Source organism: Jaculus jaculus, chromosome 2 (assembly GCF_020740685.1).
Source record: "Jaculus jaculus isolate mJacJac1 chromosome 2, mJacJac1.mat.Y.cur, whole genome shotgun sequence".
In the NCBI taxonomy this organism is placed as follows: domain Eukaryota; kingdom Metazoa; phylum Chordata; class Mammalia; order Rodentia; family Dipodidae; genus Jaculus; species Jaculus jaculus.
In genome coordinates, this window is record NC_059103.1 from 194,484,190 (window position 1) to 194,496,964 (window position 12,775).

The 12,775-nt window shown below is 45.7% G+C and overlaps 1 protein-coding gene and 1 pseudogene across 1 annotated transcript in view; one reads left to right on the forward strand and one right to left on the reverse strand.

The window, feature by feature from the left end:
* Positions 1-12,379, forward strand: part of Fer1l6 (fer-1 like family member 6) — a 145,513-nt gene extending 133,134 nt beyond the window's left edge. Inside the window, exons 39-40 of the mRNA XM_004661353.2 lie at positions 9,956-10,056; positions 11,962-12,379. Coding sequence (XP_004661410.2) covers positions 9,956-10,056; positions 11,962-12,145 — 285 coding nt within the window. The 3' untranslated portion in view covers positions 12,146-12,379. The remainder of the gene's footprint in view (positions 1-9,955; positions 10,057-11,961) is intronic.
* Positions 8,094-8,205, reverse strand: LOC123458915 (annotated as a pseudogene).
* Positions 12,380-12,775: the final 396 nt, after the last annotated feature.

The following is a 12,775-nucleotide window of genomic DNA, read 5'->3' on the forward strand; positions in this document are numbered from 1 at the left end:
AGAAATGAAGTTCCAACACCTGCTGTGTGATGGATCTTACAAACATTAGGCCAAGAGAAAGAAGCCAGATACAAAAAAAAGTGCATGATACCTGACTCCATCTCTATGAGATGCTCAGAACAGATACTCCACAGACGACACATTGGTGGCTGCCAGAGGTTGCTATGGTGCATTGAACGTAAAATGTCCCCATAGGCTCATACATTTGAATGCTTAGTCCCCAGCCGCTGGTGCTACTTGGGAAGGTTAGTGAGTCTTTAGGAAACGGAGCCTTGCTGGAGGCGGTGTGCCACTGGGGGCGGGCCTGGAGTGTCACTGCTAGCTCAACATCCTGTCCTCATTCAGCTTCCCCGTGTAGAAACATGACACAGGCTTCCTGCTCTGGTCTGTCATAACTTCTCCTCTGTGAAGTCTACCCTCTGGGACCATAAACTGAATTAAATCCTTTTCCTTCCGCAAGCTGCTTCTGGTTAGATATTTGTTCACAGCAAGGAGAAAGTAGCTGATATAGCTTGGAGGAAGGGGAAGGGGAGTGACTGCTAATTGACCCTAGGGTGATACCAGCAGTGGGTTCAAGGCCAGCTTGGGTGCAGAGCCTGGATTCACTGGCCATGTGAGCTCGGGCAGCCTCATCTCCCAGCCTCAGCTTCCCTACCTGCAAAAGTAGAGAAAATGAGATTGGAAGGACGGCTTAGTACTTAGGGAGCTTACCTGCAAATCCTAAGGACCCATGCTTGATTCTCCAGATCCCACGTAAGCCAGATGCACAAAGATGAGGCAAGCACAAGGTCGCAATGCCCACTAGGTGGTGCAGGCATCTGTTGTTCGATTGCAGTGGCTGAGGCCCTGGCTTGCCAATTCTCTCTCTCTCTCTAATTTTTTTTTTAAGCAGAGAAAACAAAGGTGTGCACCTCATGCAACTGTCACGACACTGAAATGACACAGAACCTGTATTCCTGAAACATGCTAACTTTTCAATGAATGTCAGGAGTGAGAATATGACATTGCTTAGCAGTAGATGTTCACTGTCTGGCTCCTACCTCTTGCTGCTGCCCTGGACAAGGAAAATACATCAAACCTAAAAGAGTTAAATATCTTAGCCCATAGATAACATCTGAGCCGAATGGGTTAAGAAAAGAGAAGGGGAAAACAGAACATCTCAACCTCATGTTTCAAACAATCCCCCTGACCAACTGACCAAGCTAGTGGACTTCAGCCATCTGTTATAAAGACTCTTTATTAAGGTTAGGGGCTGTGAGTTAAGGATGCTTCATTTATGCTCAATGTAAGGTTTCCTCTTCTGAGCATAGATGCAGAGAGCAGGCTTTGTAAGGAGCTAAGTATAGAATATTGGCCCTGCCCACAAGGAGCTTACCATCTCTGGGAAAGATAGTCCCTCGAAGCACCCAGCAACCACCAGCTTGTAGAGTGGAGACCCTGTGACCACAACAGTGACAAGTGTAGCTCATATGAGCTAACTCTATCAAACGTGGTTCTGAAGGGCTTGAAAATGCAAACTGACAACGGTCAAACCAAAGTGACTGCGGAACTCTGAATCCCAAGCCTCGATCCCTGACCTCGGCAGTACCCCTCTCAGAAAGGCCAAACCAGGGATGGAGAGGTGGCTTAGCAGTTAAGGCGCTTGTCTGTGAAGCCTAAGGCCTCATATTTAACTCTCCTGATCCCACATAAGCCAGACACACAAGGTGACGCAAGCACGCCAAGTCTCATGGGTGCACAGGTGGCACACATGTCTGGAGTTTGATTGCAGTGGCTGGAAGCCTTGGCACACCAATTCTCTCTCATACTCTCTTTCCCTCACTAGCTCTCTCTTGCTCATATATATATATATATGTATGTATGTATGTATGTATGTATGTATGTATGTATGTATGTATGTATATTGCCAAACCAGGGTTGAAGAGATATTTCAGCAGTTAAGGTGCTTGCCTGCAAAGCCTAAGGACCCAAGTTCAATTCCCCACTACCCACATAAAGCCAGATGCACAAGGTGGCACATGTGTCTGGAATTTGTTTGCAGTTGCCAGAGGCCCTGGCATACCTATTCTTTCTCTCCCTTCTTTTTCCTCTCTCTCTTTCAAATAAATAAGTAAATATTCTTTTTAAAAAGCCAAACCACAGTCTCCACAGAGATGGGCCTCAAGTGGTAAGGTTTGGTCAAGGGCATTAATGGGTAGTCAGCTTGCTTCTGCTTTCCCCCTGGTCAGCACCCTTCAATCACAAGGACCCTCTACTTCTGGCAAGCCACGCCAGTTCTCCCCCCTCCTTGCCTGTGTTTGAGTCTGTCAGACACAAGCGATGGGCCCCAATGCTGACTTCAGCAGGCTCTGAATAAATAGTCTGTTTCTTTTCACTTGCGTGAGCTTTGTGACTTGTCTAAATATCTAACTCATTTATCTTAAAACCTCATAGGAGGTGCACATTTTCAGTCTCTGATAGGTGAGGGAGACGAGGCACAGAGAGGTCACTAACTTGGCTCCTGTAACACAGCTTGTCAGTCAGAGGAGGACAGTATCCCTGCTATTATGGAGACAAACAGTTCTAACCTATTCCATACCTATTTGCCAGGTATGATAACTGATCCTCAAGTTGAGTGTCAGACTTAGTTCGTCTAGATCCAATTCCTGATTGGAGTGACCAGCTGAGTCAGCTGATGGGATTTAAGGGGAAGGAGGAGTCAACCTTGCACATCTTTATAACAATACATAGGCTCCTAGCCTCCCCTGGAAAGGGAGAGAGAAATTCTCTCTCTCTCTCTCTTTCTCTCTCTTTCTCTCCCGCCCTCCCCCCTTTTCATTTGTTTGTTTATGTGCTCATCTTTACATTAGAGGTTCACTAAATTGTCAGGCTCCCCAGGACTTCCCCCCTTCCCAGTCTCTGGGATCATAGGCATGTACCCCCAGGAGCTGGGGTGTGGCTCTCTAATGAAATGAATGATCCTTTGCATTTCAAAGAGATGGTTCTTAAGTCCTTGATAAGGACCTGCCTGGGTGTTTTAAAGGAAAAAAAGCTTATTTCACCTTCAAAAGCATGGTACTTTTCAAAGAGATGAGAAAGTGCTTGAAATGAGCAGAGTCCATTATCAGAGGTTTTGCTGAGCCCAGCACAAAGCCAGCTGCTGAGAGCCCTGCTGTGGCCTGCGGAAGTGGGGTGACCCAGCTTCTTGTCATCTTCCCCCTGCAACCCAGTGCACGCCTTGAGGAAGCCCAGCCACCAGCCACTTTCTCCGAATGTGACAGGAAGCTGGTTGGTCACAGAGCCAACAAGGTAAATGAAAGCCTCTGTCACTTTGGTCACTTCTGTCTCCCAGTTCCAAACTCCAGGTCTCTACGGTGAACAGCAGGACTATGTCTCCAAAGCATGTTTGCAGTACATTCTCCCATTACAGTACCGCCTGACCCTTCTCTCGTAATGTGAAAGTATTTAGAGAGCTGGGCATGGTGGCTCAAGCCTGTGGTCCCAGCACTTAAGAGGCTGAGGCAGGAGGATTGCCAGAGTGTGAGGCCACCCGGGGCTATTGAGTAAAACCTTGTGTCAAAAAAGAGATGAAGAAAGGAAAAAAAAAAAACTGAAGAAGAAAATAAAAGAAGGAAAGAAAGGCAAGAGATGGCGCAGCAGTAAAAGGCAAAGCCTAATGACCCAGGTTCAAATCCCCAGGGCCCACATAAAGCCAGATATCCAAAGTGATATATGTATCTGGAGTTCATTTGTACGGGTAGAAAGCCCTGCTGGGCCAATACTTTCTCTCTCTCTCTCTCTCTCAAATACATACAAGTTTAAAAAGAAAAGAAAAAGAGAAAAAAGTGTTCAGAATGTTTACTGTTTATTTTTTTTTTATTTATTTGAGAGCAACAGATAGAGAGAGAATGGGCATATCAGGGCCTCCAGCCATTGCAAATGAACTCCAGATGCATGCGCCCCCTTGTGCATCTGGCTAACGTGGGTCCTGGGGAATCAAGCCTCGAACCGGGATACTTAGACTTCACAGGCAAGCACTTAACCGCTAAGCCAGGTCTCCAGCCCTGGAACATTCACTGTTTTGTTGTGGTTGTTGTTGTGCCCTGGCTGCCGACAGGAGAGAAGGGTTTGTTTATAGTCACTGCCACCTGCCATGTTTATTTTTAAAGCTGCATATCTGAGGCCTTCACCCAGTCTGATCCGGACATTGGAGCCGAGTCTGGAACGCCTCTGCCCTGCATGACAGCAAGAGTCAGCTACAGGGGCCACTCAGGGTTGGTGGCCTCGAGAGAAGGGAAGAGCTTATCTATGAAACATGTTCCATGTTTGGTGCATTTTATACAGAATGGCGGACAATGATTGGCCATAAATCCGCTGCCAAATTTAATATTGACATATCCCGATCCTTACTGCGTCTACATATTTGCGTGTGTGCTAAGTGTACATAGTGTTTTGTTAACTGGTATATCCAAGAGTACATTGTGGGCATACTGACACTTTCCCCCAAATACTTCAACATGCACCACCTGGGGACACACTCCTGCAATGTCACCACCACTTAGAAGAGAGTTAACAAGGATTGACTCAGGCTTGGAGGCGTAGTACAGTGATAGAGTATTTGCCTAACATACACAAGACTCTGGATTTGATCCCCAGCACCCCCAAACAGTCATGTGCCCAGGACTGATGGCCTCATGTGATCAGATACCCATACCATCGTCATCTGTCTACCTATAAAAAATATTCCCCACTTTCTCCCAAAGCGTCTTCTTCCACACCGAATCCAATACCCGGTCACAGGTTGCTGCTTTTTGTGGAATTGTAAACCAGATCTCTGCCTTTGCTGCTTGTGGCACTGACTCCTTGACAAGATGAGATCAGGCCTGATGTGGTGTTTCCTGATGCCTCTGATCTGATTCCCTATCCCATGTAGCTGCTGTGAGCGGGAGGCTTTAGCATGTTCTGAATAGACATTTGCGGCCACCATAGTCAAGATGTGATGTTGTTTACATCATAGTATGAGGCAGCATGGGCTGTCTGATGGCCCCGTTGGATGTGATTCTGAGTGGTCACTTGGCTAGCTTGGCAGATGTGACACACCCCTGTGGTAGAGGTACACTGGGTACAACCTTCAACTTCCTGCCCCTCACCACCTGCTTTGGCTATCTACACCTGAATTCCCAAAATAGCACCAACTGATTCGGGGACAAGCCTTCAAATCACAAGCGCATGGGGGACATTTCAGATTCAAACCTCAGTGTATGCCTGCACAGGTATGTATGTATGTATGTGGTATATTTTTTTTCTTTTTTTGTAATTTTTGTTCATTTTTATTTATTTGAGTGCGACAGAGAAAGAGGCAGATAGAGAGAAAGAGCGCGCCAGGGCCTCCAGCCGCTGCAAACGAACTCCAGACGTGTGCGCCCCCTTGAGCATCTGGCTAACGTGGGTCCTGGGGAATCGAGCCTTGAACTGGGGTCGTTCGCTTCACGGGCAAGCGCTTAACCGCTAAGCCATCTCTCCAGCCCATATTTCTTTTCTTAAAGGATCTTATCAATCCACATTTCATCACTGATGTTGGCAAATTCCTTGTGGAAGACCAGTGAGGGCTGCAATTGCATGAGCATGCTGATTATTGATGAAGGCATGTCCATTCTGAGTGTGATCTGTGATTAGTTCTCAACTGTGATCTCTCAACCTAACCACTCCTGGAGTGGTGACATTTGCAGGTCATCAATAACAAAGGCAGGACAACACAGCCACAATCTTCTTAGAGACCTTCATTAACATTTTCTCCTATCCACGGATGCCATTAGATTAATGGATAGGCTCTCAAACTGTCTGTTATTTTTTATAGCCCCGATTTAAAATTACATCTGCAGGATATGATTAGCTTAAGACCTCTGCATGTGCAAGGCTGAACATGGGTGATGTACTAGGTCATGAAACCCTTTATGTGGAGAGAGAGAGGCAGCTAAGAGAGGAGTGGCAGAGATCAGAATGCATTAGTCACACCTTCGCCCACTGCCTCCCTGATGCTCAGAAAATCTCTGTGGCCACTCAGGCAGGGCGGTGAGTCAGGAACAAGTGTCTTCATGCTGATAATAGATGACTCCTATGCCTGGGGAAGAAGATATTTAATATGCTCAGCTTTCCTTTCCTTCCTTTTTTTTTTTTTTTTTCCTCCTCTCCCTCTGCCTCTGTAAGACTCTGGACCTGTAGGATTTCCTATGTATGGTTCAAAGCAACCTTATGCTGGGAGACACATGCTATGAACATGCCAAGGAGATTGAATCATAGAGAAGGCAGGGAACTCACTGAGGCTCATACAGCTGGCAGAGCCTGGCCTCAGTGCAGGTCAGTCTGCACTAAAGCCTCCTCGTTCTGCTGCTGGCTGCGCTGAGCAATGCATGTTATCCTTAAAAGATTCCCTTTCTCTCTCTCTCTTATAAAAAAAAAATCACAAAAAGAGGGCTAGAAAGATGGTCTAGCAGTTAAGGCACTTGCCTGTGAAGCTGAACGACCCATGTTCGACTCTCCACATCCCATGTAAGCCAGATGCACAAAGTGACCCAAGTGTGCAAGGTTGCACATGTGCACAAGGGGCACACAAATCTGGAGTTCCACTGCAGTGGCTGGAGATCCTGGTGCTCTCTCTCTCTCTCTTTCATAAAAAAAAAAAAAAAAAAAAAGATATTCATGGTCAGTCCAGAGATTGAGGTCAAATGCATATACTAATGTCAGTGTGATGGTAAAGATTATGGGATTCCTCCTGAACTTTTCAATCAGGGCACGCTTAACCCACTTCTTACCTTCTGGAAGAGTCACTTGTACATCTCAAGTAACAGAGGGTCGAGATTCTATATTAGAGGATGTGGTGGTTTGAATGCTTTGTCCCTGTAGACTCATATGTTTTAATGCTTGGTTCCCAGTTAGTGCTAATATGGGAGGCGGGGCCTTGCTAGAGGAGGTGTGTTATTGGGGCCTAGCTTTGGGGTGTTATAGCCAGTCCCCCTTGCCAGAGCTCAGCTTACCCTCCCACTATTGTTTCCACCTGATACTGGCCAGGAGGTGGTGCCAGCCCTCTGCTCATGCCATGTGTGCCCCCCGCCATCATGAAGGTCCCCCTCAAGACTATAAGCCAAAATAAGTCCTTTCCTCACATCAGCTGCTTTGGGTCCAGGTGTTTCGTCCCAGCAACAAGAAGGGAACTACAACAAGGACCCAGATACAAACCCTGACCCTGCAACACAGAGGAGCGAGCATCACCAAGCCTGGGTTTCCTTGGCTGCAACATGTAAATAGCATTGCTGTCTCCATGCCATTTAAATGAGTGACTGTTCTAAGTGGAATACGATGTGTGAAACACCATGCAAGCTCTCATTGCTATTACCCAGTGGAGAAGAACGGGGCTGCTGTGAACCTTTTACTCCCACCCGCGTGTGATCTCTGTTGACTTCCTCTTCCAAGAACGAGCCTTGGAACTGGCGAGTGCCTCATAAACTGACTCTCCATCAAGCCAGAGCAACTGGAAGGAGCTCCCGCCACCCAAAGCCCTGCCCAGCAGAGGCCAGGCGAAAGGCCTCTGGAAGTGATCCTATGCACCCACGGAGACCCTCTGCCTTGAGTTTGGGGCTGTTTTCCCAGATTTCTTCCAGCCACCCCATCTTGTAAGAGCTCCCTGGAGCTTTACTCCGCCTTTCACAAAGCCGAGAAGTTAGAGGCTGGTCATGCAAGAGAACGTCCGGCCATCTGACAGATGAAAAACTCCGACCTAAGCAGGCAAATGCCTTTGGATGGGGATGGTGAAGACATTCACAGAGTCCCCTCATATCAGAGCTGAGAAGAGCCTTGGAAAGCTTCGAATCCACTTATCTGACAAATGGAAGAATGAGTTGTCAGGCACTCTGCTACTGTAGAAATAACAACAGCTTTTCTATCATCGACAGGGACTCAGGTTCCAATTGGTTGGTTTATTGTGTATATGACCTTGAAAACACCATTTGGCCTTTGCACTGTGCTTTCATTTCTCCATCTATAAAATGGAAATCTACCTTGCTTGTTGCTGAAGTAAACAGAGAGATGATAGAACAAAGGAATCTAGGATGAAGCAACCAATCAATAGAGAATTCCAGCTACAATGTGAGTTATAATATTGTTTTCAATTAGCAATAATCGCGCCTCGGATAAACCTCATTGGCTACAATACTGCCACTGCGCAAAGCTATAATATTGTTACTCTATGTTGATATGTTGTGTAGAGAAATGATTACAATTAAATATAGATATAGATATTCCTTTCCCCCCATAATTTTTAAAAATACTTTCTGAGTTCTTACACAAGCTATGGGATTATGCTCTCTCAATATGAATGAGAAATTGCATTTATGCATGTATATTAAAGGGACATTTCTGAATCAAGGGACATGATTTATAGGGATAAAATAAAAAAATCAACCAAATAGTCACATAATCTCTAATCCACCTGTGATACAGAGAGAGAAAGTGATGTTAACCTCCACCCTCCATATGCACATGCACATGTGTGTGTGCCCCCTGTACATACATGCAGGCATGTACATAGCAAGAAAAAAAGAGGGGCTGAAGAGATGGTCACTGGTTAAAGGCACTTGCTTGCAAAGCCTGGCAACCTGGACTCAACTTCCCAGTGCTCATGCAGAGGCAGTTGCACAAAGTAGCTCATGAATCGGAGTTCGTTTGCAATGGCAAGAGACCCTGGTGTGCCCATCCTCCCTGTCTCTTTCATTCTCTCTCTGCTTGCAAACAAATTTTTAAAAAAAAAAATTTTAAGAGAGAAGAGAAGCCAGGCATGGTGGCGCACGCCTTTAATCCCAGCACTTGGGAGGCAGAGGTAAGAAGATGGCCGTGAACTCTAGGCCACCCTGAGACTACATAGTGAATTCCAGGTCAGCCTGAGCTGCAGTGAAACCCTACCTCAAAAAACAACAACGAGAGAGATAGAGAGAGAGAGGGAGGGAGGGAGAGGGAGAGAATAAAAATAAATAAAAGAAAGGCTTTACTTTTTTTTTACCATCAAGGGGGTGATGGTTTCATTTTCTCTGCCAATTTAAGAATCAAAGGCAGGAAAGTGTTTAAAAGAATACAGTTTATTTAAGAGTGTTTTGGAGTAAGAGGGAAAGAAAGCAGAAAGAGCAGGCTCCTTTGGGAGGAGGATTTCCAGAGCTGGAAAGATCCATAGCCTCGATGGGACCTGAGCTTGTACTGAATGGGGGAAACATGCCCACCCAGAGCCCATGACTGGTCAGCTTGAATGCAGCCTGCCTGGTCCATGATGTATTTATTACTGCTGAGATCCCAGAAAGCCCCCAAACCAGCCCACGGAGGAGGGAAGGGGATTCCCTCAGGCCAGGAAGAGGAAGGAGGAAGTGGAGTCACGCTCTCCACCATTTTGGGTTCAAATATAGTTAGAACATAGCCACCTACCAAGGGCCTTTACTCCGTCTGCCCACCTAGCCAAGAAAACTGTGGAGTGTTCCATTTATGTCACTACTAACCACTTTGGCATAGTGCTTGAAAGAAGAGCCCGACTCATAATTTTCAAGTTAGGGGGGTTGTTTGTTATGGAGGTGCCAAGAAGAAGGAGATAGCTCTAGATAAAATGGCAGAATAGTCAAAGGACTTCCTGGAATGCTTTTTAATTTTTTTTATTTTATGTATTTGAAAGAAAAGAGAGAGAGAGAGAGGATTGGTGTTTCAAGACTTCTTGCCGCTACAAAATCCAGACATATGTGCCACCATTTTGTGTATCTGGCTTGACATGGGTAGTGGGAAATTGAACCTGGGCCCTCAGGCTTTGCAAGCAAGCATTTTTCACCACGGAGGCATCTCTTTAAGCCCCTTCCTGACACTCCTTCACATGACACACTTCTAGAAAACTGGCTTTGCCCCAAGGGTTTCTGCGTGATTAGAAACTGCAGCGTCTGTCTTTGTGCAGGGCAAGGTTGAAGCTGAGTTTCACCTGGTTACAGCAGAAGAAGCTGAGAAAAACCCTGTGGGGAAAGCCCGAAAGGAGCCTGAGCCCTTGGCCAAGCCCAAGTGAGTGGGGCTGCGGGTGGGGGCTTGGGTGTGGGAGGCAGTTTGCAGCTGCTGCTGCTCAGTCATTCCCAGAGCTTCCCTCACAGAGAACCCTGAAGCCTAGGACCAGACAACTGGTTCTGTTCAACCTGAGTAGAATTTCATTTCTACAATTGAAAAATATCCCACAGGGCTGGAGAGATGGCTTAGTGGTTAAGCATTTGCCTGTGAAGCCTAAGGACCATGGTTCGAGGCTCGATTCCCCAGGACCCACGTTAGCCAGATGCACAAGGGGGTGCACGCATATGGAGTCTGTTTGCAGTGGCTGGCGGCCATAGCGCGCCCATTCTCTCTCTCTCTCTCTCTCTCTCTCTCTCTCTCTCTCTCTCTGCCTCTTTCTCTCTCTGTGTCTGTCACTCTCAAATAAATAAATACAAATAAACAAAATTTCTTTTAAAAAGAAAAGAAAAATATCCTACACATGGCAGAATGTTTGACAAATAGAGAGGAGCTTGCTTATAACATGCCACATAAGTATTACTTAGAACCATTTTGTATGTTTCTCTGGTTTTTATTTGACTATGAATAGCATAAGAATTTTCTAATCATACATATATGATTGTCCTAATGATTTTTAAAAATATTTTTATTTGTCCATTTGCAAGGAGAGAGAGAATGGGCACCAAGGCTTCTTGCTACTGCAAATGAACTTCAGAGGCATGTCCTACTTTGTGCATCTGGGAAACCGAACCCAGGCAGTCAGGCTTTGCAAGCAAGTGCCTTTAACTGCTGAGCCATCTCCCCAGCCTAATGATTGATTTTTACCCCTTACTTTTAAATCTTGTGGGTTATTTATTTATTTTTTTGCCATAGTGGTCCTATTTAGGATTGTTAATGGCTGTGAAATAGTCCATGAACTTAGAGCTCACCACTGACTTGACCATCACTTCTAACTTTCTCTATTTCTCTATTAATAAACCCTTTCATCACCACTGGTCAGGTGTGGTAGAACCTGCTTGTAGTCCCAGCATTTTAGATGTCGAGACAGGAGGATCAGGGGTTCAAGATCACCTTTGGCTACATACGGAGTTCAAGGCCAGTCTGGGTTACATGAGACCCTATCTCAAACATGCACACACTCACATATACATATCACTATTTTAGAAGAAATCCCTAGAAGTAAAATTACTAGGGGAAAAAAGTGTTACTTTATTCAATTTGATTCTTCGTCACATATCAAATATGAATGGAATATTTTTGAAATATGTCTATAGAATGCTTTTTGGAATTATATTTGTCTTTCCCCGAAGCTGAAGTATGTCAAGATAAGCCGCATAAGCAGTATAGAGTCTGCAGCTACATTTCACTCTTATATTATTAGAAACATAATAAATGCTTAGGTATTCATTAGTACTATTTGTCATGCACCCATTTAAAGGCCACTGGGGAACTATAAGGCACAGCCTATGTCTTCTATGAGCTTTCCATTTGCTTAGGGAGGAGCAACACAGAGATTCCTAATATAGTTACGAGAGCATGGACACAAGTGTGTTGGGCTCAAAAGGAGAGCGAGTCAAGGTCATCCGGGGATTTAGAACAAGGTGATCCGTGATGGACTGAGGTGATCAGAGCAGGCTTCAGGCAAAGGGTGGGGCTTGAATTAGTCATGGAGGAACAGATATGAGGATGGAGAGGGTGTGGTCTCTGGCTAGGTTCTGAGGAGACCCTGGCTCTGCTCCACATCAGTAGAAATCACTGTGGCCCACATGGCAACCTGTTCTATTGCTTCAGGCAACCTAGTCTTCCTTCCCCATTCTCAGGCCTCCCCTTGTGGGTCTCAGAGGACTCAGAAGCAATTCCCAGGGGCTTGAGACACTGCGTGTTGACAAGCCGCCCTTTCCTGATTTCCTCTCGCTTCCTCCCTAGCCGCCCAGACACCTCCTTCTCGTGGTTTGTGAGCCCCTTCAAGTGCCTGTACCACCTCATCTGGAGGAAATACAAGAAGTACATCATCATCGCCTTCATCCTCATCATCCTCATCATCTTCCTGGTCCTCTTTATCTACACCCTGCCGGGAGCCATCAGCCGAAGGATTGTCGTGGGCTCTTAGGGACAGTGGGGGACCCACTCATCCCCTTGCCACCAATCTTCTCCCCTGTGACCTTGTAAGACCCAGTGCTGCGGGAAGCACTATGCTGAATGCTAAGGGGACACACTGAAGTGCTCCAGACAGATCATCCCTTTTCCTAGGAGATGAGACCTTGATATTCCCTCCCTGTTCCAGCACCTTCCACCATCTTTCAAATGTATATCCATGAGCAGCGCAAAGGAATGACTCACTCGCCCCAGGGTAATCAACACTGACCTCAGTTACTGTTCTCTTCAGATAACTGGTTGCATTCAGAGAACCTTAACTCCCACTCTAAAATTTTATTAGAACTAGCTTATTGCCAATACAAATTTCATTGCAAATAGACCGAAAATATTCAGCAAATTGCTAGATATTTAACATGCCCCAAGTACCATCTGCTAGTTTAATCCTCACAGTTTACAGGACACATTCATTTATTCCGCCTGTGAAACTGGCATGGAAGAAACATCTATAAATAATCTAAAATACCCCACTGCTGAAATTTCCACACAGAGGCAAGATGTTGCCAAGTTTTCTTCATCAAAATTAACATGTTCTGTGTGATTGGGAGCTATGGGGAAATTCAGTTTGACTTGTCTATGGCAATTT